The 24386-nt window shown below is 36.0% G+C and overlaps 3 protein-coding genes across 3 annotated transcripts; 1 reads left to right on the top strand and 2 right to left on the bottom strand.

The window, feature by feature from the left end:
- Nucleotides 1-1501: 1501 nt before the first annotated feature.
- LOC137834952 (DEAD-box ATP-dependent RNA helicase 47B) lies at nt 1502-3781 on the bottom strand. Its single transcript, XM_068643214.2, has one exon. The coding sequence runs from the start codon at nt 3368-3370 to the stop codon at nt 1697-1699; it is 1674 nt and encodes a 557-aa protein (XP_068499315.2). The 5' UTR covers nt 3371-3781; the 3' UTR covers nt 1502-1696.
- An 8098-nt stretch (nt 3782-11879) lies between these two features.
- On the top strand, nt 11880-14815 carry LOC137836224 (beta-hexosaminidase 2). Its single transcript, XM_068645066.2, has 2 exons — nt 11880-12716; nt 13661-14815. Exons 1-2 carry the CDS (start codon nt 11921-11923, stop codon nt 14593-14595), a joined length of 1731 nt encoding a protein of 576 aa, XP_068501167.1. The 5' UTR covers nt 11880-11920; the 3' UTR covers nt 14596-14815.
- A 3095-nt stretch (nt 14816-17910) lies between these two features.
- LOC137836162 (uncharacterized) lies at nt 17911-22372 on the bottom strand. The gene is made up of 10 exons (XM_068645019.2): nt 22060-22372; nt 21841-21946; nt 21011-21744; nt 20713-20812; nt 19753-20655; nt 18901-19614; nt 18700-18850; nt 18336-18406; nt 18101-18245; nt 17911-18006 (listed from the first exon to the last, which is right to left on the bottom strand). Exons 1-10 carry the CDS (start codon nt 22370-22372, stop codon nt 17911-17913), a joined length of 3333 nt encoding a protein of 1110 aa, XP_068501120.2.
- Between the last annotated feature and the right edge of the window lie 2014 nt (nt 22373-24386).

The raw sequence follows: 24386 nt of genomic DNA, 5'->3' as shown, positions 1-24386 counted from the left end.
CATTCTTTTCTTTTTTATTTGTTTTCTCCTTTTGTCTCCTTCTTCTTCTCTTCTCTTGTCATCTTTTTTCTTCTTCTTCGGTCTTCTTCCTTTTCTTATTCTTTTTCTTCTTCTTCCTCTAATTCTTGTGCTTGTTCTTTTTTCTTGTTTTTGTTGGTCTTCTTCCTTTTCTTATTCTTTTTCTTCTTCTTCCTCTAATTCTTGTGCTTGTTCTTTTTTCTTGTTTTTGTTGTTCTTCTTTCTTCTCGTTTTGTCTTCTTCTTCTTATAAGAAGACATAGGAAGAAGAAGAGAAAGAAAAAAAACTAAAGAATAAGCAGAAGAAGAAGAGGAAAAAGAAGTTGAAGAAAAACTGAAAGAAAAAGAGGAAGTAAAAGAAGAAGAGGAAGAAAAAGAGAATGAAGAAGAAGAAGAATAGGGACAAATATTTTAATGTTCTTTATTAACAAAAGAGTAATGTTTTTGGTTAAAAATTTATAATTTTTTTTCACAAACAGCCATTATTTTTTAAATTTCATATCACTCATCAGTAACTCATTGTGTTAATTTGATTAGTTGATATAGTCAAAATGAACCAGTCTCTAACCAGTACAAACAAACTCATAAGAAGAAGAATAAGGTCAGGTACTAGTTTTTCTGTCTTATGCGTAACATTACTCTTAAAAATTTCACAATAAATTGTAGCAGTGGCTTCATTTATCATTTTATTCCTTCTAATTAATGGAGGAAAAAGTAAAGAATGCAGATACTTGATAAACCGGAAAGTCCTATAATTCATGTATGTATATATATATATATATATATATATATATGCATATATTGATGAATAACACACAACTTTTTCACAAATCACTGATGATGGTAAAAGGTAAAAGCAAAGAAATGCACGTTATATAATTTCTAAATAAAGCAATCTAGATTTCTTAAGTAAAGATAGTATACTAGTAGATTCTGTTCATTAACAATGCTCAATTCAAAATAAATAAAAAAATTAACAATGCTCCAACAGTGATCTAAAGATCCTATAGAAGGTCCTAGAAGCATTAAGATGTCTCATTCAAAATGAAGCATTCCTAATGATTATCATAAACATTACCTAAACTTAATGTCGTTGACATGCATATGCATTTATTATTGGTGAAGAAAGGTGCTGCCACAACTCCTCCATGAGAAATAGCCTAAAGGGATGAAGCAACAACATTACATTGTCAAGAGAAAACCACAAAGTGTCTTGTGCAAATACCCTTTTAGAATCAAACATTGGATCATTACTAATAAAACAAGGTTTAACCACTTCAATAAATAAATCACCTTCTGAGGTTACATCCTCCACCCTCTTATATGCACACCTTCGATGGGATAATATTCTTTTCAAGGGACTTCAACATCTTTCGGCCATGTGCATCACAAATCATGGGATTTATATAAGTTGTTCATAAACATTAAGGCAAAATCCCAATATCCAGTAGAGTGATAACTAATTGAATCAATTATTGGTTATGTGAAACAAATATGAGCTACTATTATCACTTATCAGTCTACTCAATTTCAAATGTAAAATACCAGGAAGCTTTTAATGTGCACTCATGTACAAGTTGTCATTAAGTACAATAGGTAAGAAGCAATATGAAGAATTAAACATGGAACATGGGAACTGCATCGTTGACTAGACTAAATAAGTAGTAAAATATAACACATCAACTGATAGTAGAAGTGCTAACTGTTTCCTCTTCTTCAGTGACAAGTAGTTTCCCCTCTGAAAAATCACAGGATGCAATTGGTATTCCCAGCTGCTTCTTCAATTTCTTCACAACAAACACTTCTGGCTCTTCACATATGGTTAGCACTGTACCATTCCTACCAAGCCGACCAGTTCGGCCAGCCCGGTGCGCATAATGAATTGAATCTGTTGGTAAGTCGAGATTAACCACAAGATCACATTCTGCCACATCCAAGCCCCTTGCTGACAATTCATTTGTCACCAGAACTCTCACCTCACCGTTCTTGAATTTCTTCAGGGTTGTTGACCTTGCAAGCTTCCCTAGATCCCCATGTAACTCCACAGCTTTCATCCCACGGGCCTCCAGCTTGAAGACAACATCCTTTAGCTGTTTAGTGTGGTTCATGAAAGCTATCACAAATTTGGCATCCAGTGCATGAATACACCTTCTCAACACATCAACTTTGTGCTGCAACCTTGTTACACAGTAATAGTGTTTCAGCGCAGGAGGCAGACTCTCTACCGCTGCTTGAGATGGCACAGCCGAATTGGGCAAAGAAGACCGGGATAAACTGACAGGCTCAGAGGGAGAGACAGTTTCAAGCGGGACAATTTTCTTAGCTTGGACAAGAAGAGGGTCACAACCCCAGCTTCTTGCTGCCCTTACAACAGAAAAGGGCACAGTTGCAGAAACCATGATTAACTGACGCTCACTCTTTCCAGCATTTGAGTTTGGGTCTGCATTTGATTTCCTCCCTACATGCTCCAATATCCGGTGCATGTCTTCCCGAAAATTGAACGACAAGAGTTCATCAACTTCATCTAATACCAAATATCGACATCCATGAGTACGAAGTTTCCCGGATGCACTTAGCTCTGCTATCCTACCAGGTGTGCCAACAACAATTGCAGGTTTATTTTTCTTGAGAGCTTCTTCCTGCCTGGTTCGGTTGGCACCCCCCACAAGCTGCTGAACCACTCTCTTGTTATCCATTCCTAGCACCTTCTCAAACTCCCTCACTATCTGCATTCCAAGCTCTCTAGAAGGAGCAACAATCACTGCTTCTATTCCCAACTTCTTCCCATTCTCTTCACCATCATCACCACCTTTCCCCCTCAGCGGTCCAACAACCGAGAGAATAGGAAGCAGATAAGCTAGTGTCTTCCCTGAACCCGTGTAAGACTGAATTATGACATCGCGGTTGTTTAGAATGGTGGGAACTGCAGCAGACTGAACTTCAGTCGGAACAGTAAAACCCTCCTTCTGTAGTCTCTCAATCAACACATGTGGGAGGCCAAGTTCTGGAAATGACTTTGCAGCAAAAGGGGCAAACTCTATTTGCTGTTTTTCTACAACCCTAACTGCTTTCTTCTTCTTCTCATTAATGCCAAAGGGTTTTTCTTTGCTCTTGAGATTCTCAGAGGGTGAACCAAATTGCTTAACCTTATTAGATGTGCTTCTATTCCCAGCTTCAGTTTCAGTTTGGAAACCTATGCTAGAGAGGGTGAGGGAACCATGATTAGGTTCCACCTGGCTCATGCACTTCACACTAGTGTGCAATAAAACAGACCTAGAAGTGGCCAAAGCCCTTCTCAAGTGGAGTGACTCCCCAACAAGCAAAAGAAACCTAGATGAAATCAATGTTGGCATCTTTTAAACAAGAAAAAAAGAACAACCTCGTATGTCCGGTTCGTCCTCCAAATCGGACAACACAAATATTAATGGATGCTAAAACCCCTTCAAATAAACCTTAAAATCTGCTACTGATAAGAACGACAAAATCCCCAACCAAAATAAATTCAAACTTCGAGACAAGGGTGGTGAAAAAATGAAACCTTTTTGGTACTCTCAGTTCCAAGATATGTGAGAAACTAGTTGCTACTATTTCCACAATGTGAACCAATGGCCATGAAGTGACTAGCAAGTACCTGAATTAGGAAAATTGCTTTCCTGATTGAGGAATTTGGCCATGGCGGAACTTCACAACTTCAGGGCTCTTTGTTCTCGTTTGTGGAAGAAAAATCTATCAGGGTTTATCTAAGATTTTTATTTTATATATTAAAAACTATTTTATTATACTATATTACATACATATATATATATATATATATATATATATATAAATATATATATAAAACTTATCCAGTAGGAAAATATCATCGAAGATAAAATCTTAGTATTGCAGTATCTGGTAAAGCACGTTTGACCCAATACAGTAACCCATTAAATCCAATTTTTCTAGCGATTTAGATATTTTTGTTTTAATATACGAACCACTCTTCATTTTAATTTAATTGAGAAGTATCTTCTTTGACTTTTATACTTTTAATAATTCGATTTTTATCCATATATTAGAAAAGTTTAATCAGTTGTCCAAAAATATTGCATTAACTTCTTTTATATTCTACCATGCATATATCTTCCTTTTAAAAATGCAAGAAAATATTGTTAGGAATATTTAACAAGAGTTTAAAGTTTACGAAGAAGGGTAATTATGTTTTTAAATTAAATAATAAAGATTATAAAATAATTTTACTTTTTTATTATAAATGTTTGACTTTTTTTAACTTCAACTAAATACTTAAATTATACTCTACTGTGTACTGTACTCGCGGATGAAAGACATACCGAATATGTTAGGTATTTCTTTATATGTATTTGAGCATATTTGCAAGAGGAAAGATGTTGGTTTTGATTTCATCCTTATTTTATATGTACAAATTCACGAAGAAAGCCCACACAGAATAGATTTAATTTACTTTCTTGCTCATCATGCACTATTTTTTCATTATAATTTTACAAAACTTTCTATAAAAAATAAATATCAAAATTAATTATTAATATAAATATACCGGTGAGGGTCGTACAACTGATGTCACATCTCGGTTCCATCATTGGGCCGACCGAAGTTAGTCAATGCCCACGTCCTTCGAGATGACCAACAATTCAAGTCCAATTACGCTCAACCAAAGTCAGTGAAGTTAATTCGTGATTAAGAATTAGGTAATGCAGCCTTAAACACGGTTCAACTTCTTAACCTTACCCAATAAGGAAAACTCACCAAAAGTAATATAAATAACACATATTCCAAGAATCAGGTACGTCATCATATATAGTGCATTTATCTATATTAGCAAACAAACTATTTTTCCTAAGCACTAAAAGAACCTCCCTACTAAGGTGACTTCGGTGGGAATATAGGCTTTGACTATAAACTAATATATCATCAAAATAAACTACTACATATTTACCTATGCAATCCCTAAGGACATGATTCATAAGGCTCATGAAAGTGTTAGGTGCATTAGTTAGTCCAAAAGGCATCACTAACAACTCATATAGTTCAAATTTGGTTTTAAAAGTAGTTTTCCACTCATCACCTTCTTTGATTCTTATTTGGTGATATCCACATTTAAGATCAATCTTGGAAAATATAGTGGACCCATGCAATTCATCAAGCATATTATTAAGTCTAGGAATTGGATGCCTATATTTGATGGTGATGTTATTGATGGCTCTACAATCACAACACATTCTCCACTTGCCATATTTCTTAGGCACCAATAAAACAAGTACAACACAAGGACTTGGACTCTTTTGAACCCAACCATTATCCAACAATTCCTGAACTTGTGATTCTATCTCCTTAGTCTCCTCAAGATTAGTTCTATAAGCTGGTCTATTTGGTAGACTAACTCCCGAAACCAAATCTATTTGGTGTTCTATACCCCTAAAAGGTGGAAGTCCAATGGGTCCTTCACACCGACTCAATTGGAAGCTGAATCCTCACAGGAATACATCACCAAATTCTTTTAAAAGTCTTTTGACTTGAGGAGGTAGCTCACAAACTTCACAAAGTGTGGCAGTGCATGCAAGTGTTCCTTTACAAAGAAGGAGGTTGGAAGGTTGTTCAGATAGAAGAATCTTTTCAACTTTATTTTTTTCAATTTTTTCTTCTATTTGAACACTATTCCCCCATGCCTCAACTTTGTCCTTAAGAACTTTCTCTTGATTTTCTATTTTTATTTCTTCTCATTTTCTCTTTTTTGTTTCATTTGTACTTGACCCTTTACCACTTATGGAGGTGTTCAAGGATAAAGTACAAACTTCTTTTCCATATGAGTAAAAGTAATCTCATTGGTAAGACCATTATGGATAGTTTTCTTGTCAAATTGCCATGGTCTTCCCAATAAGATGTGGCAAGCTTCCATGGTACTACATCACATAAAATTTCATCTTTATAATGACTGACTTTTACTCGCTTATCTACAACTAATTTCTCATCTTCATTTATCCATTGAAGTTTGTAAGGTTTTGGATGAGGTATTACTTATATATTAAGCTTTTCAACCATCCTAGTGCTACAACAATTGCAACAAGATCTACTATCCACAATGAGAGAACAAATGTTTTCTAAAACTTTACATCTTGTGTGAAAGATGTTCTCTCTTTCTGTTTCATGGTTCACAGTAGGTTGATTGTTGAGGGTTCTTCTAATCATCATTAATTTCCCTCACATGGATATGTTTCCTTACTATTTTCTTTATCTTCTTCCCTACTAGACTCATCTTCGTGGCTGCTATACTCATCCTTCCCTTTTAAGATCATGGTTCTCCTATTTGAGCATTGAGATGCTATATGACCTCTACCAAGACACTTAAAGCATTGAATGTCTCTACTATGGGGTTGTGCGGTGGACAAATCTTTCCCTAAACTTTTAGGAGTTTGCTTGGATTTATCTTTCAAAAAACTCTCCCCCTTTCTTTTTTATACTCTTTCTTGGGAAAAGAATTAGAGTAAGAACGCTCCTTGCGACTTGACCCTTTTCTCAAAATTTGTTGCTTAACTTTTATGCAAAGTTGGATCAAGTCATTCAAGTCCATATAAGGAAAGAGTACCACTTTATCCTAATCTCAAGATTGAGACCACTAAGGAACCTAGCTATGGTGGTGGTTTTTCCCTCCCTAATAGAGGCTCTCATCATATAAAGCTCCATCATTTGCCTATACTCCTCTATACTCATGTTTTTTTGTTGGAGTCTTTGGAGCTTGTTCATTAACTCCCTATTGTAACAACACAGAATATGGCAGCGTCTCAAGGCTCCCCTAAGGTCATTCCAATATTATATGGGAGGGTCCTTGTGGAGGTGCCTATCTTTCTCTAGGGTTGTCCACCAATACATAGCATTTCCTTGAAAGCTTAAAGTGGCTAGGGGTACTTTCCTCTCCTCACTAACACGATGGCAAGCAAAAAGTTGTTCTACTTTCATTTCCCAATCTAGATATGTTTCAACATTTTCCTTCCCATAAAAATAAGGTAACTCTACCCTAGTCTCTTTTGGGCTTTCTCTTCTAGTTCTTCTCAATTGAGGTTGATAATATTCATTTATTCTAAGACTCCCCTTAGCATGTGAGTCACTCGACCTAGAACTAGATGCATGTGAATATTTTTTTAGTTTTCTTGTGTATTCATCTTTTTATTTAACAAGTTTCAACTACTCTTCCAATATTGCAAGATGGACATCACTTTCTTTTTTATCTTCCAAGATTTGAGCTTCATGTTGCACTTGTCTAAGTGATAGTGATTGAAAATCTTTAGCCAATTGTTTCAAAAGAGATTTTGTAGACTTTATATCACTTTCTCTATGACTAAAGTTATGTGATCAAAGTAATTTTCAAAAAGAAAGATAGGTGGAGTGAAGTAGGTAATTTCCCAAGAAAGGGAGGTGGATCACTTGGATTCTTGAGTACCAAATCTTTCCTAGCCAGATACTATCCCACAACACTTTCACAAACCTTTCTCTAAGAAATTTACTTAGAGCACAACCAAAGATGAAAACAAAGTTTTATGCAAGAAAACAAATGCAAAGCAATAAAACACAAATGAAAATTGTTATCAAGAAAGCTTTAAAACAATTTTAAGGCACTCTTTCACTTGTAGCTCCTTTGTGTATATTTTTTTTTGTAAGTTTGTTGCTACCCCTTGCTATGCCTCTTTAGGATATTTAACCTTGGACATTCAGCTTTTTCCTTCTTTAGTGATGTAGCTTTCATCAAGAATTTTCAGCTCCATAGTTCACCAAAGCACTTTTTAGGTCACTTCCACCAAGAGAGGTCAAACAAGTTTAAAGCAACAAATGGAATTGATATTTGACATGACTTGAAAGAGTATTCAATAAAATTGACAAGCAAAAAAAAGGTACACAAGAAAAGGTAGCACATAAATTGAAACCTAAAGAATGACACTAGAATAGATGAATAAAACCAAAATGCACAACATATTTTTTTTTTTGTGTAAAAAATTTCTCAACTTGCCGAATTTATACTAGGCAGAATATTTTAAATTTGAATTTGAAATTTAAACCATAGAAACCTCAATGTTTAAGCTCAAATTAGGCGTTGGAATTTCACAAAAATAGTGCGCAATTTAATTGCAATATGTTTTTTAAATTCACTGCCGCTTCAATTTTTTTCAGAGTCAGAATTTTGCACTTTGTTCATTTTTCTTTTATCATTTTTTTTTCTTTTTTGATTTTTCCTATACTTCTTCTTCTTCTTTTTACTTTTTAGTAACATATCAATTTGCTCAAATCCAGAATTTCATAATTTTTCACCAATGAAATTAATTTTTATAAACATTTTCAACCAGCACAGGAACTGTGAAACAGAGGAATCCTATACTGGAATTAAAAACAGAATTGAAAACTTCAACAACACAATGAAATTAAGTGGAAATGAACTTGTATGGAACTAACACACAAGTATGAACTCAAATTTGGAAAAATAAAAATGAACCAAAGCTCAAATTCATAATAGAAATTGTACTCAAATTAAATTCAAACAACCAAAATCAACAATAAAGTACTAATTTATGAAAATTTTGGATGAACATGACTTTGACAAAACTTGAACTGATTCAAATATTAAAATGACTCAAGTACCAAATAGTTTGCACCGATTGAATTAACAGCAAGACTTAAATAAAAGAAAAAATAGAACAACCCCCTTAAACCGAACATAATTTTAAAAACAACAACACAAACTAAAATCAAAACTAAAAAAACAAGACAATTAAGAACATGATGAACAACACGGAAGAATGAAGAACACACAAAAATAAAATGAAGAGAAACACTAATCTCTTGAAGAACCAAAGCTATAAATAGCAAATTATGGTGTTGGCTCCATTTTCGAGTTGGCTCCTTGGAGAATTTGCTATCTGGATTGGCGGAAGCTCAATGGAAGTAGCGGACAAGGATGACTCCAATGGAGCAATGATTTTATTGAAGGTGCATGATAGGTAGGGAGAGTGATTGGTTGGGCCATATAACTTGAAGAAGGTGAAAAAGAATATCAAAAGTGTCTAACCTAAAGAGACTAGACAAGGGAGTATAAGCTTGCAAAACTTGACAGCATTTACTCATAAAATTGATCTTGTAAATTCATGAGTCAAACACCTCTTTATATAGCCTAGAAGTCCGACCATTGTACAAATAAATTGGTGGGAAATTCAAATGCAATGGGTTTGAATATTGGCGCATATTTTGGAGTCACAAGGCAAACATGATCAAAGTGTGCCTCATGTGACTCTTTTTAGGTTTAGAACCGACCTAGGTTAATTTATGAGTCTTCTAGAAACCCTAATTTAACCTAGGTTGGTTTATAGGTGCCTAATTCAACCCTAATTACAATTAAGAAAAAATTACAAGTAAAATTCCTATTCTACTTTTGACAAGAAAATAAATTCTACTCTAGGTTTATGGCATTTTTGAACATGTATAGGAATGTTTCTTTGCCATCAGTAGCAGAGTCTTAGTCTTCTTGTATCTTGCTTGCCATTAACCTAGTTGTTGGGTCTGAACTTGGTCTTCTTCCATCATTTCTTGTCCCTCAGCCAATTCAAGTGAGATCACAAAAAATATAATCAAATGAACACAAAAGAGGCATAAACATAAATAGTTGTTGCATAGATTCTTACAACAAACAAACTACAATAAAAAAAATCCCATGCATTGTACTGGGTATCAATACCAATTTGAAAGTATAATTGAAGCAAGGTACATCTATCTCTGTTCGTTTCGTTTGAAGAAAGGAAGGATGTATAAGATTTGTATCTACCCTTATACATCCTTAAATACTATATTGTTCTTATGGTTCCATATACTCCAAACAATAGCAAATCCACGCACCTTTCCATACATGATTCTGTTTTTTATTTAGTTGAGAACAATAAAATTGAAAAAAATGGCACATTGGTGAATAATGTTGAACAATTTGGATTCCTACCCAGCTACAACACAAATTATAGACATTGGAAGTTATTTTATTGGTGAAAAAAAAAGAAGATGATTTACAGTTTCATCTTGTTCTGAACATAAGGGACATAATATGTTATTTAGGTTGACCCAAACAAGACTTATTCTAGTTGTCACACACCACAACAGAATCCTCCAAGTCAATATATGAGCATTCGGTTGTGCTCTGATAGACCAAAAATAGTGAAAGTTTGTTGTGTTAATCGTGTACTATTACTGTTATGCAAACAAGCATAAACAGACCTTACAAAGAATACACCATTATACTCCCCTATCCATGTCCATCGTTCTAAAGTTATTCGTGTTCAGATTGACTCTATAAATTTTCTGCACTAATTCTTTCTCTAGTGCAATTTCCCAATAGTATATGATTCTTTTCCATGATAACTGTCACTCCCATTCATTATTCCTCCTAATCACTATTTTTTGTTGTAAAATTTTATTATTACAAGTTGATATATAATATAATCTAGAAAATTTATGCATGAAACTACTTCTCATTCCAAAACCTGACATCATTTCCATACCCTAATTTTTAGATTATGTTTTTTTATCAAACAAGGTATCTTCTTCAATCACCTTAATGAGATCTCTCCATCACCAATATTGTTGTTTAATTGGTATTGTTCCACACTTCCTAGCAACCTCATTCTATATTTTGAAAGTAATATTTCACTTCACTTTCCTAGAGTTTCGGTCCTCATCCTCCATCTCCATTGCAATTAAAGAAAATAATGTATTCTTTTTAATTTCTTATAATGCAAATATTTAGAAACTGAAATAAAAAGAGGCTGAAAACAAAATCCTATTTTATAATTAAGAAAAGAAAAAGGAAAATAAAATCATAAGTGAAGGTTTCAAAGTATCTTTGTAATCTTAATTAACTAATGAGCAAAAGTGATAATCTATAAATAGGAAAATGGAACACATAATTGCCGGCAAGTATTAATGGATGTCCTATTTTCAGTTGAAATCCGAACACATTGAGAGTGGCCGGCAACTATTTTCAAAACAAATCAGTTTTTTCTAATAATCCAAAATGGTGAGTTAGAATAAAACAAAAATAACCTTTAGTTAAACATAGAAGGCCTAGAACTCCTTAGTTAAACAATTTCATTTGCCTTTCAAATGAACCTTTTCCACCAACAAAGTTCCCTTTCATGCAATATTATAGTGTTGTTTTCTTGGACTTATTTTGAAGTAGTTAGAGCAGGGTTAAACTTTGTATCAGACATGTTCCATCCTTGAACATTAAGAAAGACATGTTTGGAAAGATGAAAGTGAACACAAAATCAACATAGACTTCCACGCCGGCAAAGAATTAAACAATTTCCATGTAATTGCCATCACTGAACAGTGTGACATAACTGCAGCATGTTAATAAACTGAAACTTCAAGGATTGCTTAGTTTTAAAAGGAAAAGGAAAGTTAAGAAAAGAAACTATATGGATGCATAATATACTACTAAATTTTCAAAATAAATTTGTTTTTTATAATATAATATAAAGAGTTTAACACCATTTGTCAGTATAACAATTTTTTACAATTGAACATAACATCTTATTAATGATTTATCAGTGCAGTCCATTGCTCTAAACAATAGATTCCTTCTAAATCAATCTGCAAAGAAACAAAGGAAGTGTCAACACACATACTCCAATCAACAACCAAACAAACAGCAGACAAACAAAGAACCAACTTTCCAATGAATCAATCTGCTGACTCTTAAACCACTTCCATCCATTTTCAAAACAATAAACATACTTTAATATCACTGTTATCATTCTTTTCAAAACACAAATTCCTTGTATATAATCCTGAACTCCACCCATCACAACCATATAAAACCAGACATTCCAACACACAATCTTATCAGCACAACCACCATGACAAAACCAGAACCAACTCTCCTTTTATTACTTCTCTTCCTCTTGTCATGCGCATGTTTCACACTGAACAATGCACACTCAACCACCATCCTCAATGTCTGGCCCAAGCCCAGAAACCTCACCTGGACTCCACCATATCAAGCCACCCTCACTGCCTCTAACTTCACCATCACCACCACCACTCCCCACCACAACAAACACCTCTCCGCCGCCATCATCCGCTACCAAAACCTCGTAAGATCCGAACACCACTACCCTCTTGTCCCCCCAGAGGTGAACATCTCCACAAACCTCCCACCATTAGAGTTTCTCACCCTTATCGTCCAAGACCCTGATGCAGCACTCGTCCATGGTGTTGACGAGTCCTACACCCTCTCCATCCTCCCTTCTTCGGCCATCCTCACTGCTAAGACTACGTGGGGCGCCATACGAGGACTTGAGACGTTCTCCCAACTTGCATGGGGTCGCCCCACGTGTGTTGCAGTGGGAGTGCATGTGTGGGATTCCCCACTCTATCCCCACCGTGGGATCACGTTGGACACGTCGAGGAACTACTACCCCGTGAAGGACTTGTTGAGGACAGTGGAAGCCATGAGCATGAACAAGCTCAACGTGTTCCACTGGCATCTCACGGACTCACAATCTTTTCCATTGGTACTTCCTTCGGAGTCATCTTTGGCTGAAAAGGGTGCATATGCTTCTCACATGGTGTACACACCAGAGGATGTTAAAACGATTGTGGAGTTTGGTCTCGATCATGGGGTTCGTGTTCTGCCTGAGATTGACGCACCTGGTTAGTTCAATTTCTTTTACTTTTGAAGTTGTTCTTTTTTTGTCTCTTCGGCTTCAAGAACAATAAATTAGTGAACTACATGTGTTTGATTCCTGTGTCTGTTTCTTTCTGTATATATTTTGACACTTTAAGGAATTATGATCAATTAATTAATCACAAACTCCGGGTAAAGTTTGCATAAGATATTCTAAGATAGTCTACTGCGTGTTCAATCTTAATACATTCATATACTTAATAGGTTAGTTTTCCATTGAGAACCTTGTTCCACCATATTTTTTAAAGGATTATCATAATTTTGACAGATAGAATTCAGAGTGGGATATTTTGATACTAAATTCTCTCGAACAAAGATTGGAATCTTACTGCATGATGAAAGGGGGGGTTCTCTCACTACTGTGAATTTGTGATGCTTAGTTTCTCTGGTGAGAAGCAGAGAACTTGTTAGGAGTTAGTGTTTTGTTTTTCTTTATATACAAAAATAAGAAAGACTTCAAGTGCACCACCCCCTTTTCCTGTTGGTTAGTATTAACATAATCGAGCACTAAAAAATGATAGCTCTAGGAATGATGATTAAATTTGAGATTGGCAGAACTTGAGCGTTGTCTTGCTGCAGCTTACCATGAAATTTTAAAATTTTAAATTCTCTGTTAAAGTGATATTTTGGAAATTAGGCTGATTGGTGATTAAATTGAAGCCTATATTGGAAAAGCACAAAGGATCATGGATTACAGCTTACCACGACAATGTCACATTCTTTCAGTTTAGAACTTCACACACATAGACACAGAAAATTAAATCTTGTAATCATATGGCCAATTAATAAATTAATTAGGCTTTTGTAACATTGTTTTTTGTAATGATACTCTACTTTGTGTTTTTCTCTTTCACCAGATACTAGTTCTGAGAATTATGGTCACTGACTGGTATGAGCTACTTTTTTGCAGGGCACACAGGATCTTGGGCTTTAGCTTACCCTGAGATTGTAACTTGTGCAAACATGTTCTGGTGGCCAGCTAAAGGTGATGTCCTTGCTGCAGAACCAGGAACAGGTCATTTGAACCCTCTAAACCCCAAGACTTACCAAGTCCTAAAGAATGTCATACGTGATGTGACCACATTGTTCCCAGAACCATTTTACCACTCAGGTGCTGATGAGATTATACCAGGTTGCTGGAAAACTGATCCCACAATTCAGAAATATCTATCAAATGGTGGAACTCTCAGCCAAGTTCTTGAGAAGTTTATCAACAACACTCTCCCTTTCATTCTGTCCCTCAACCGCACCGTTGTCTATTGGGAAGATGTTTTACTAGATGCAACAGTCCATGTTTCATCCACAATTCTTCCCAAAGAGCATGTGATTTTGCAGACATGGAACAATGGACACAACAACACTAAAAGGATAGTTTCCATGGGATACCGCACCATTGTGTCATCGTCAGACTTCTATTACCTGGATTGTGGCCATGGTGACTTTGTGGGGAACAACAGTATCTATGATCAGCAAAATGGGGATGACAAAAACAACGGTGGCTCTTGGTGTGGACCTTTTAAGACATGGCAAACTGTATACAACTATGATATAGCATATGGGTTGAATGAGGAAGAAGCAAAATTGGTTTTGGGTGGGGAAGTAGCACTGTGGTCAGAACAATCTGATTCAACTGTTTTGGATGCAAGAATTTGGCCTAGAACTTCTGCATTGGCTGAGTCATTGTGGTCAGGAAATAGGGATGAAAAGGGTATGAAAAGATATGCAGAGGCCACAGATAGGCTGAATGAATGGAGAAGCAGAATGGTAAGTAGAGGAATAGGGGCTGAGCCAATTCAGCCACTTTGGTGTGTTAGGAACCCTGGTATGTGCAACACAGTTCAATAAGCCTAGTTGCATTCTTCCTCTGTCATGAAATGGAAGGAATACACTTAAAAGAAGCCATTCAGCCAAACCTTTTTATCTTAATTCTAGCAAAAAGGTATATATGCAAAATATATCTTATAGGTGTGTAGGACTCTTTCAAAAAGCTATTGTTTTATGATGAGTGATTGTAGTTGTGAAGCAATATTAAATTTTTACATATATTTATGCAGTTTTTTATTTCAATTAATCTGTCTTCAGCTGGTTTATTGATAGATTAAGACTATAATCAATGTTCCTGCTGGGGTTTTAGGTGTTTGAGTGTTGTGTTTTAGAGCAAGGAGACAAATGGAATCAACAGTGATAATCAACTTGACTATTCTTCTAACTTTTTGGACTCTATTCTTCCTTCTATTTTGACAGATGGACACTGAAAACTCCGATTGCATATATTCAGAGGGAAGGTTAAATTACATTGATTCTTCACTACAGTATTTTTATTTCTTTTTATTTCTAAAATATTTAATTTAGTCCTTTAATTTTTTTTACATTTAATACTGTTCTTATATTCAAATTAAAATTAAGTTAGTGAAAAGGAAAGAGTGAGACGGAATATATTCTTTTAGATGTAGAAAATTAAATATAGAATTTTAGAAATACAATTGACAAAAATTTAGTTAGCAAAATAACTTATTATTATAAAACAGGGGTGTTTTTTTAAGCTTAAAATTGTTTTAGACTAAATTACAACAAAATAAAAAATACCTAAATTTTGACAAATTCTTCCACCACCTACCTCCGTATCTCTTCTACCTTTAAATTAAATTATGAACATTTTAAATTTTTTTAAATAGTCTCAGTTGTACCCTTAAAATCATTTTTATTATCTTTTCACTGCAATGTTTAAGTAAATAATCTATCATTTAAGAGTGTGTGAAAGAGTTGACTAAAAGATTCGTTGTATTCCATGTTTCTCAATTTTTTTTACATTATTGATTTTTTTTCTTAGATTTTGTGATTTTCAAAAGGATAAAAAAAAATTAACAAATCAAAATAAAATCACCATCCATAAAAGCACCACAAAGTTTATCTCAATCATGTTTATCGATAACCACCACAAACAACCACCACTATTTTAGAATGAAGAAGGAAACATTATATGCACCATCATAATTATAAATATATTATTAGAATTATATATATATATATATATATATATATATATATATATATATATGGTATTGAGGTGTTGAGAGAATTATTTTCCCCAATTTTTTTTATCAGTTTTAGATTGGTTTGTCTAATGCATAATAGTTCCCATATAAGCTAGGATTTTAAAATTATTAGAACAATTCTCACTCAGACCAATTGAACTATTTTTATTCATTTTTTAAAGCAATGATATAAATAAAAACGAATGGAGAGGACAAACTTAGTTACCTTAAGAAGATGATGAAATGACAGACAATAAAATGGGTACTTAAATAGAAAAGTTTTTAAAAATAAAATAAAAATTATCACAAAAAAGAAAGAAGAGTTATCTACAGAAAAAAAGGTTTTAATAGAGGTTATTTAGTGGAGGTTAATATAACCTTAGGAATTGATTTAATTAATGGAGGTTTTTTCTAAAACCTCAACAAAATAACGGAGGTTTTTTAATCTTAGCTAAATTCCAAAGGTTTATTCTAAAACCTCAGTAAAATAACAGAGGTTTTTTTAACCTTTATTAATTTCCAAAGGTTTATTTTAAAACCTCCGCAAAATAACGAAGGTTTTTTTAACCTTCGTTAATTTCCAAAGGTTTATTTTAAAACCTCCACAAAATAACGAAGGTTTTTTTAACCTTTGTTAATTTACAAAGGTTTATTTTAAAACCTCCATAAAATAACAAAGTTAAATTCTAAATATTTATTCTAAAATCTCATCAAAATAATAGAGTTTTTTAATTTTTTTTTAAGTGTCAAAAGTTTATTGTAAAACATCAATAAAATATTTTATATTTTATATTTTCTCAATTCTTAATAAATAGATATAATTAAATTTTTTAGTGAGTTTAGCCTAAACTGGTATATATATTTAAATATGCTTTGAACTTAGGTCTTAGAGGTTGATTTATTAATTGAAGTTAGAAGGCACTTCATTAATTGAAATTATTATTCAATTCTTAACGATTGTTTTTATGAATTTCAATAAGTAAAAATAAGTTGTTTGTAAAGTGACATTAACTTATCAAATATATACATCATCATAATTTATTTTTTGGTTACATTTGCAGTATCAAATTTTGAAGAATCCGACACTGGAAACTATTCATTATAATAATATTAATAATAATATTTATAATAATATTTATAATAATAATAATAATAATATTTATAATAATATTAATAATAATATTTATAATAATATTTATAGTAATATTAATAAAAATATTTATAAAAATATTTATAAAAATATTTATAATAATATTAATAATAATATTTATAATAATATTAATAATAATAATAATATTTATAATAATATTAATAATATTAATAATAATATTTATAATAATATTTATAATAATATTAATAAGAATATTAACAATAATAATAGTAATAATATTAATAAATATTAATAATATGAATAATATTAATAATATGAATAATATTAATAAATATTAATAATATTAATAATATGAATATAATATTAATTATAATAATAATATTAATAATGTTAATATAATATTAATATGTATAAATTATGTTAATAATTATAAGTGAAATAAAAATGATAATATGACCAAAGAACTTCTCTGGTCCAGTGGTTAACCCTTCTTTGATTACTGGAAGGACTTGGGTTCGAATCTTGGCTGATGCAACTTTCTTTGCAGTTTGAGTTATGGTGTAAAAATATACATCTTACATCACATTTTCAAACTAAAAAGTTAAGAACAAATTTAACATTCAAACATGTTTTTGATCTTTCTTTCTAAGATGTTTTCAAGAGAAAAATATGTTGTTTCATTATATGAAACAATGTTGAAAAACATTTGTTAAAAAATATATTTCTTTAAGTCTTATTGTCTTCATAAACTTTTTAAGGTCAAATATGCATCAAGATCTTGTTCAGACGAAAGAATTACAATCTAATCTTTAAGCAAAGTGCATCTCACATGACATATTAAATTTTTATTTTTTTTTATCAGCAAAGAATAGAATTTAATTAAAGGGGATACAAAGGGGTATCCCAACCCTTTTACACAAACATATTGAAGATATAAATCTTCTATCTGCAAAATGCAAAAACAAGCTACTGCTACAACAAGGAGACCCTGCTACAAAGTGTATCCTGGCATTACTAAGCTGCTTTAGGATTAACCATCTGTGCTTTTGCACAGCAGCCCCTCCGTGATATGGCTCCACCAAGTTGTCGACACCATTCTCGTTTGATTCTCTATCATTCAGAACCACATCATCATGACCATTTGTTCTTCATTCAATAACAGCATCCTCCAAATTTGTAAATGACGCAAGCTCCTTCAACCAACCACTCCATCATAAGCACGTCCCTGGTCCTTCCTCCCTCTTGATAGCCAGTGGGCATAAATAATAGCAGCTCCCACTCCTACACCGTAGGACCTGACTTCATTTGCGTCACACAGTACCAGCCCAACCTTGCTTCTAAGCTCAATCCTAGCAATCAACAGAGTTCAGCCATTCACACGAAACATTACCAAGATCAAACTTCTCAATAAAGCAAGGTTACTATGCATTAAACCATACTTCTGCCTCTGCATCATCCATGGGATGAACACAACAGCCTGCTTGTTACTTAACACTTCTAAGACAGATGACTGGGTTGAGGACCCAATCAAAAAATGAGTAGTTAAAAGAATGCGTCTTGTGCTTCAGCCAGAGCCAAGATTTGAGCTGGGCTTTCTGAAAAATCTCATTCGCATCTACTACCCCTTGCTGGAATACGATTAAATTCCGTTGGTCCCAAATGCATCTGATCACGTTCACCCAAACACCTTTCCAAATCTGATTTTGTTTATTTGTGGCTTGGAACAAATAAAAGTTCAGAAAATGCATCTTAAGGTCGTTGTGTTGGACTGTAGATGTACCTACCCACTTAAAGCATTCTGACCATACCCGTTGGGCATATTTGCAAAGTAGAAAAATGTGCTGGCAGGATTCCTCCTTTAGCTGGCACATAGGGCATAACATTGAGTTCATCAGCACCCCTCTTCTGCTCAAACATTGTCTCGTGGGCATTCTCCCCCTCAACACCCTCCACGCTGTCATTAACACGTTCGGAAAGGCCTTTGTTTTCCATAAAAAGTTATACACTTCGGATTGCGGATCTGCACTATGCTTGGTTAGGCATTCGTAGGCAGCGCTTACAGAAAACATTCCAGAATCCTCCTTCCCCCACACCTGTATGTCCTCCATATTCTTCTTTAGTGTGACTCTGGAGAGGAGTAAGTTAAGATCAGCTTCCAATTGGGACTCCCACTCAAATCTGATACGCCTCCACCTCAATGTCCACGTCCACTCTGAATTACACCACATTCCAACTTCGCCTATAGTTTGGCCTTGGTGTAGGGAAAGAGAGTACAGACGTGGGAACATGGTTTTAAGGTTCTCACTTCCAACCCACACCTCCTCCCAGAATTTTGCTTTGTCTCCACATCCGAGTTCCCATCGTAATTCTTCTTGGAACCACCCACTACCTACACCCTCTTTGCATGTTTTGTTTAGATCTCTCCACCACCAAGATTGGTCTTTGGCAGTTGTACAACCGTTATCACAAACCAGATCATACTTTGACCCCAACACCTCCTTCCACCTACCTTTCTCCGGTGATATACAACGCCATTTCCATTTGGAAATCAAAGCTTGATTGAACTTCCGAATATCCCTGCAACCCAATCCTCCGTCCTTATTTGGTTTGCAAACGTCTTTCCAACTTACCCATGATATTGGTTTGTTGACCTTCCCCCAACCCCACAAAAATCTGCTTTGGATTTTGACTATCCTTGTACATACCGACTCCGGAGCCCTGAACAACGAGAGATAATACAAAGGTACAGCTGTTAAAACAGAGTTAATCAGGCAGCTTCTCCCTGCTAGAGATAAGAACCTCCCTTTCTAAATGCTGAGCCGTGCTTTAAGCTTATTGAGAACAGGTTCCCAGAACTGTTTCTTCCTTGGGTTCCCTCCCACCTCAATACCCAGATACTTAAAAGGTATTCCCATCTGAGTACAGTTCAAGATCTTGGTGAAACAAGTTACAGTATTACTTTGTATGTTAATGCCAGCCAGTTTAGACTTGTGGAAATCAATCTTCAGACCTGAAGCAAGCTCAAAGCCCCTTGGGATGGCTTTCAGAGTTATCACATTACTTATATTATCTTCACAGAAAAATAAGGTGTCATTCGTGAATTGGAGAATGCAAACTTCCTCCTCTTTGCGTCCTATCTTGAGACCCGTCAACATCTTGACCTTTAGAGCTTCTCTTACTATCCCTGCAAGGCCTTCCGCAACAATCAGAAAAAGAAACAGTGCCAGGGGATCACCCTGCCTCAACCCCCTAGTAGGTTTGAACTCCTCCGTAGGACTCCCATTAACCAACAAGGACACCGTAGCAGAATCCATACACCCTTTAATCCAGGAGATCCACAAGCTATGAAACCCCATCCTGCTCAACATGTCATATAAAAATTCCCATCTGACCGAATCATAAGCTTTCTCAAAATCCACCTTCAGACAGAGCCCACTTCTTCTCCTTATCCTTAGTTCCTCCAGAACTTCATTAGCCGTCAGCACACTGTCCAGGATCCCTCTACCCTTTAGGAAGACAGATTGATTGTCGTCTATAATTGCTGGCATCACCTTCTTCATTCTATTGGCCAAAACCTTTAAAATGATTTTGTATAAGGCTCCTACTAGTGAGATGGGTCTGTACTGTTCTAGCTTAGAAGGATCCTTATTCTTAGGGATAAGTGCAATGAACGAAGCATTGCAGCCTTTCGGGATCGACCCCGTCGCATGAAACAGGGCCATAGATGCTACTATCTCTTTGATAAACTCCCAGCTCTTCCTAATGAAGTTGAAGTTAAACCCATCAGGACCAGGGCTCTTTGAACCCTCACACTACCACACTACCTTCTTTATCTCTTCCTCGGAGAACATGGCTACAAGGGTCTCATTCTCCATGGCTGATAAAGACTGCAACTCAACACCATCCAACCTTACCCCTAGATCATTCGTAGCACAGAATCTAGATTCAAACAACTTCTTGGCCTCTGTTCACACTGTTGACGGTTCCTCAGACCATTGGCTCCCTACCTGAACACCTTTCACTTCATTCTTCAACCTCCGCCACCTCAGTGACGAATGGAAAAATCTAGTGCAAGAGTCTCCATTCTTAAACTAGCTAGCTCTAGCCTTCTGACATATGAGGGATTCGATTCTCTTGTCATTCTCTGCGAGACAGCTTGCCAACTCCATTCTTTTCAGTCTATCTCTTTCCCCCAAGTCCCCATTACGGTCTTGGCTATCAAGATCCTCCAACTCCTGTAAAATCCTCCGCTTGGTATTATCAAGATTACCGAATACCTCCTTATTCCATGTCTTCAGGTCAGACTTGAGGCATTTCAGTTTTTCTTTAAGAACTAAGAAAGCGTTCCCCTGTACTGTATAAGACTGCCATCGAGCTTTCACCATCTTAAGAAAATCTTTATCAAAGAACCAAGCATCAACAGATCTGAATGGTTTGGGTCCCCAGTCCTTCTCCACGGACTTCACCAGTGCACAATGATCAAACACTTCCCTTAGAACGTATTGTTTGCTCATCGGCCATATTTGTAACCAATCTTCAGTAGCAAAGACTCTATCAATTCTGCTTTTGGCTGTTCCATCGGGTTTGAACCACGTAAAAGTCTTGCCAACCAAAGGTAACTCTATCAGGGAGAAAGATTCAATAAAGCTATTAAATCCCCTGATTTCACTTGATTGTTCAACCCTACCCCTAACTCCTTTCCTTTCGCTTCTACTTCTTACAGCATTAAAGTCACCACATAAGCACCAAACGTATCCTTGGGATGCCTCCTTCACCTTAGAGAGTTCCTCCCAAAGAGCCTTCTTACCACTCAGGTTACACGGAGAGTAAACATTAACCACCACACACCTAGAAGAAGATTTAAGATGTTAACCAAAAACTGCAATAAAGCCTTTGCCCATCAGGTGGTTTTCATAAGAAAAAAAGTCTTTGTGCCACATAGACAGCAAACTTCCACTCCCTTCATCCCCTTTATTATGAATCCAACCAACTGTATTAACTCCCCATAAAGAAAAACATCTAGCATCTGATAACTCTTTAGCTTTTGATTCTTGCAAACACACAAAATCAGCTCCCTCACATCCTATAATCTGCCTCATATACCTAGCCTTGGTTCCTCCCCCCAGCCCTCTTATATTTATATCAACTATAATCATAATAAACCATCCTTGTTCCCTTCCTCAACATTCTTCAAAAACTCCACGTCTCTAGCTTCCATACACACGTATTCTTTTTCGACCTCCTGATCATCCCCTCTGTAAAAAATCCCTACTCTTCTACTAATCTCCCACAACTTAGACGGATCCGCTGGTGAAACCATATCTCGAACTCTTGAGTTACAATTATCGATATCCCCATCCGAAAGGGAGACAGAGGACATACCTCGAGAGGTTTGATGCAGATTCCCAACACGGGCTGCCTTGGATCTTATCCTTACCGAGCGACGTGGGTGAGTGTTCAGAGTTGCCAATTCCATTAATCCTTTAGTCTTCCTTTGGCGTTGAGCGTTTCCTACGGACTGCCCCCCCTCTTCAATTCCTGCGCGTAGAGGGAGCCCACTCTTTGTGCAGATATCCCCAAGGCCTTTCGCTTCTACGGTTGCTTCGTGTTGGTGACAGCCTTTGGGCATCTCTTCCTATTCCACGGTCTTCGTCTCCGCCCCACTCTAGGGCTATTGTACGGCTGGCATTGTTTTCCTTGTTCGAATATGCTGAGGACCACTCCTCCTGAGACTGCTTCGTCGCACTTCCTCCTAACGGGCCTCCTATTGCACCTCGAACAAACCTGTGATCATTGTCTAACCCAATGCTCGACTGAGATGGCCCAGACCCGGATCCACTCGCACCTGCACCCGTCTGAATCTCCACGGATTGGGCCTCCAAATTTCTAACTTGGCCCAAACCCCCATTGATTGTATTTTGGGTATTCAGGCATTCAATATCCACAACTATTCTTGCCAGCTCATCAAGTTCGCAGTTTCTAAAAAGGGATAACCACAAAGTTGGTCATAAATGTTGTCAAAAGCAGGTTCCAAAAGAGGGTTCTGATTCTGTATTACTCCCTTCGTGAAAGAAAATTCTCCTCCCTTCTGACACTCTCTACTGCGTGCAGAATGTACCTCAAAAAAGGCCTTTGACTTTTGGTCATCTCTTCCATCCTCCTCCCCTCCTCCGACCGCCTCTCCTGTTGGTCGCCGTTCTACCCCAGGTTCACGGTTGCACTCCTCCTCTCCACTCTTCACGGAAAGCGCGGATTCCTCAACATAGGATTCTATAGAGGTAATGCTGTCAGAAGACTCAAAGTTACAGTGGTAACCATTGCATTTTCCTACCGATGCCTTGGGACACTCCTCTTCAATAGAAATACTAAGGATTTGATTATTGATCCTCATCTTCTTTGCCACCTTGACAAAGCGACTGTTCTCAACGCGAACTTTCAATCGAGCGAACTCCAAGTTTTCCCATAGTAGTGTGGTATCATCAATAACAATCAGAGAAGAAGCCGATTCGCCAATCACCTTCGCAAAGCATTCTTGATTCCAAAGTGAGATCGGTAACCCAAAGCATCTCACCCAAACGACCCTGTGGTTGACGATTTGAGCTGCTGACCAAGGCATAATACTGATAAAGACACTATCGAACCACTCTCTGTTAAGATGCACCAGCTCCTCCATATTCTCTCCCTCTCTAGGTATTAACAAAGCTAAGTTGTCCCCCAACGATCTCACTCTTACTATATTCATACCCCCTCGAACAAATTCTTCACCCAGCTGTTCAAAGTCCATATCTTCATTATATTTTCCAACCAGGCTTTTCTCCATCCATGGCAAAACCTGTTTGTGAGTTTTAAAGACTGGTCCCTTCCACTCCAAAGATGTATGACCTCTAACAACATCAACGAACGGTTTCAACCCCCTCCTTTCCTCCCAGCCTTCCTTCCTTTTTGTAGTCTTGTTTTCGTCAACATCTTCCATCTTGTTCTTGCCCATCGTTGGCCTCACCATGATCATTTTCCTGTCGTCCTTTGACTCTACCCTAGGGACCTCCACTTGATGACGACGATACTTCGGAATATTAACATAGAGTTTCATGTTTACTATGTAAATCTGGTCAAGCTCCTTTTCCATCTTTGCCACGTTCTTCACATCGAATAAACTCACGAAGTCAAATCTTCTTCCCCACTTATTCAACCTACGGGAGATGAAGACATCTGTCACCCTTGCCCACCTTTGAAAGGTTTTGAGCATGTCCTTTTCTCCGTAATCATCTGGAAAATTAGAGAAAAAGAACGTAGTGGAACTATTACTCCTATAGACTCTTCTGTGCTGGGAACCATTACCATCATTCCTCACTAGTAAGTGAGATCTGCTGCCCTCTCCGGTCTCTTTACGACGGTCTCCGGTCATGTTATTGCTGATGAGGTGTCCCATGAGCGATTGTCTTATGTTGTTTATATGTTGTGATACATGACATATTAGATGAAAGATCATA

The sequence above is a fragment of the Phaseolus vulgaris genome, chromosome 5 (assembly GCF_051622355.1).
Source record: "Phaseolus vulgaris cultivar YP4 chromosome 5, ASM5162235v1, whole genome shotgun sequence".
Classification (NCBI taxonomy): Eukaryota; Viridiplantae; Streptophyta; class Magnoliopsida; order Fabales; family Fabaceae; genus Phaseolus; species Phaseolus vulgaris.
The sequence above is the reverse complement of the archived record's forward strand: the minus strand, read 5'-3'. Positions and strand labels throughout refer to the sequence as shown.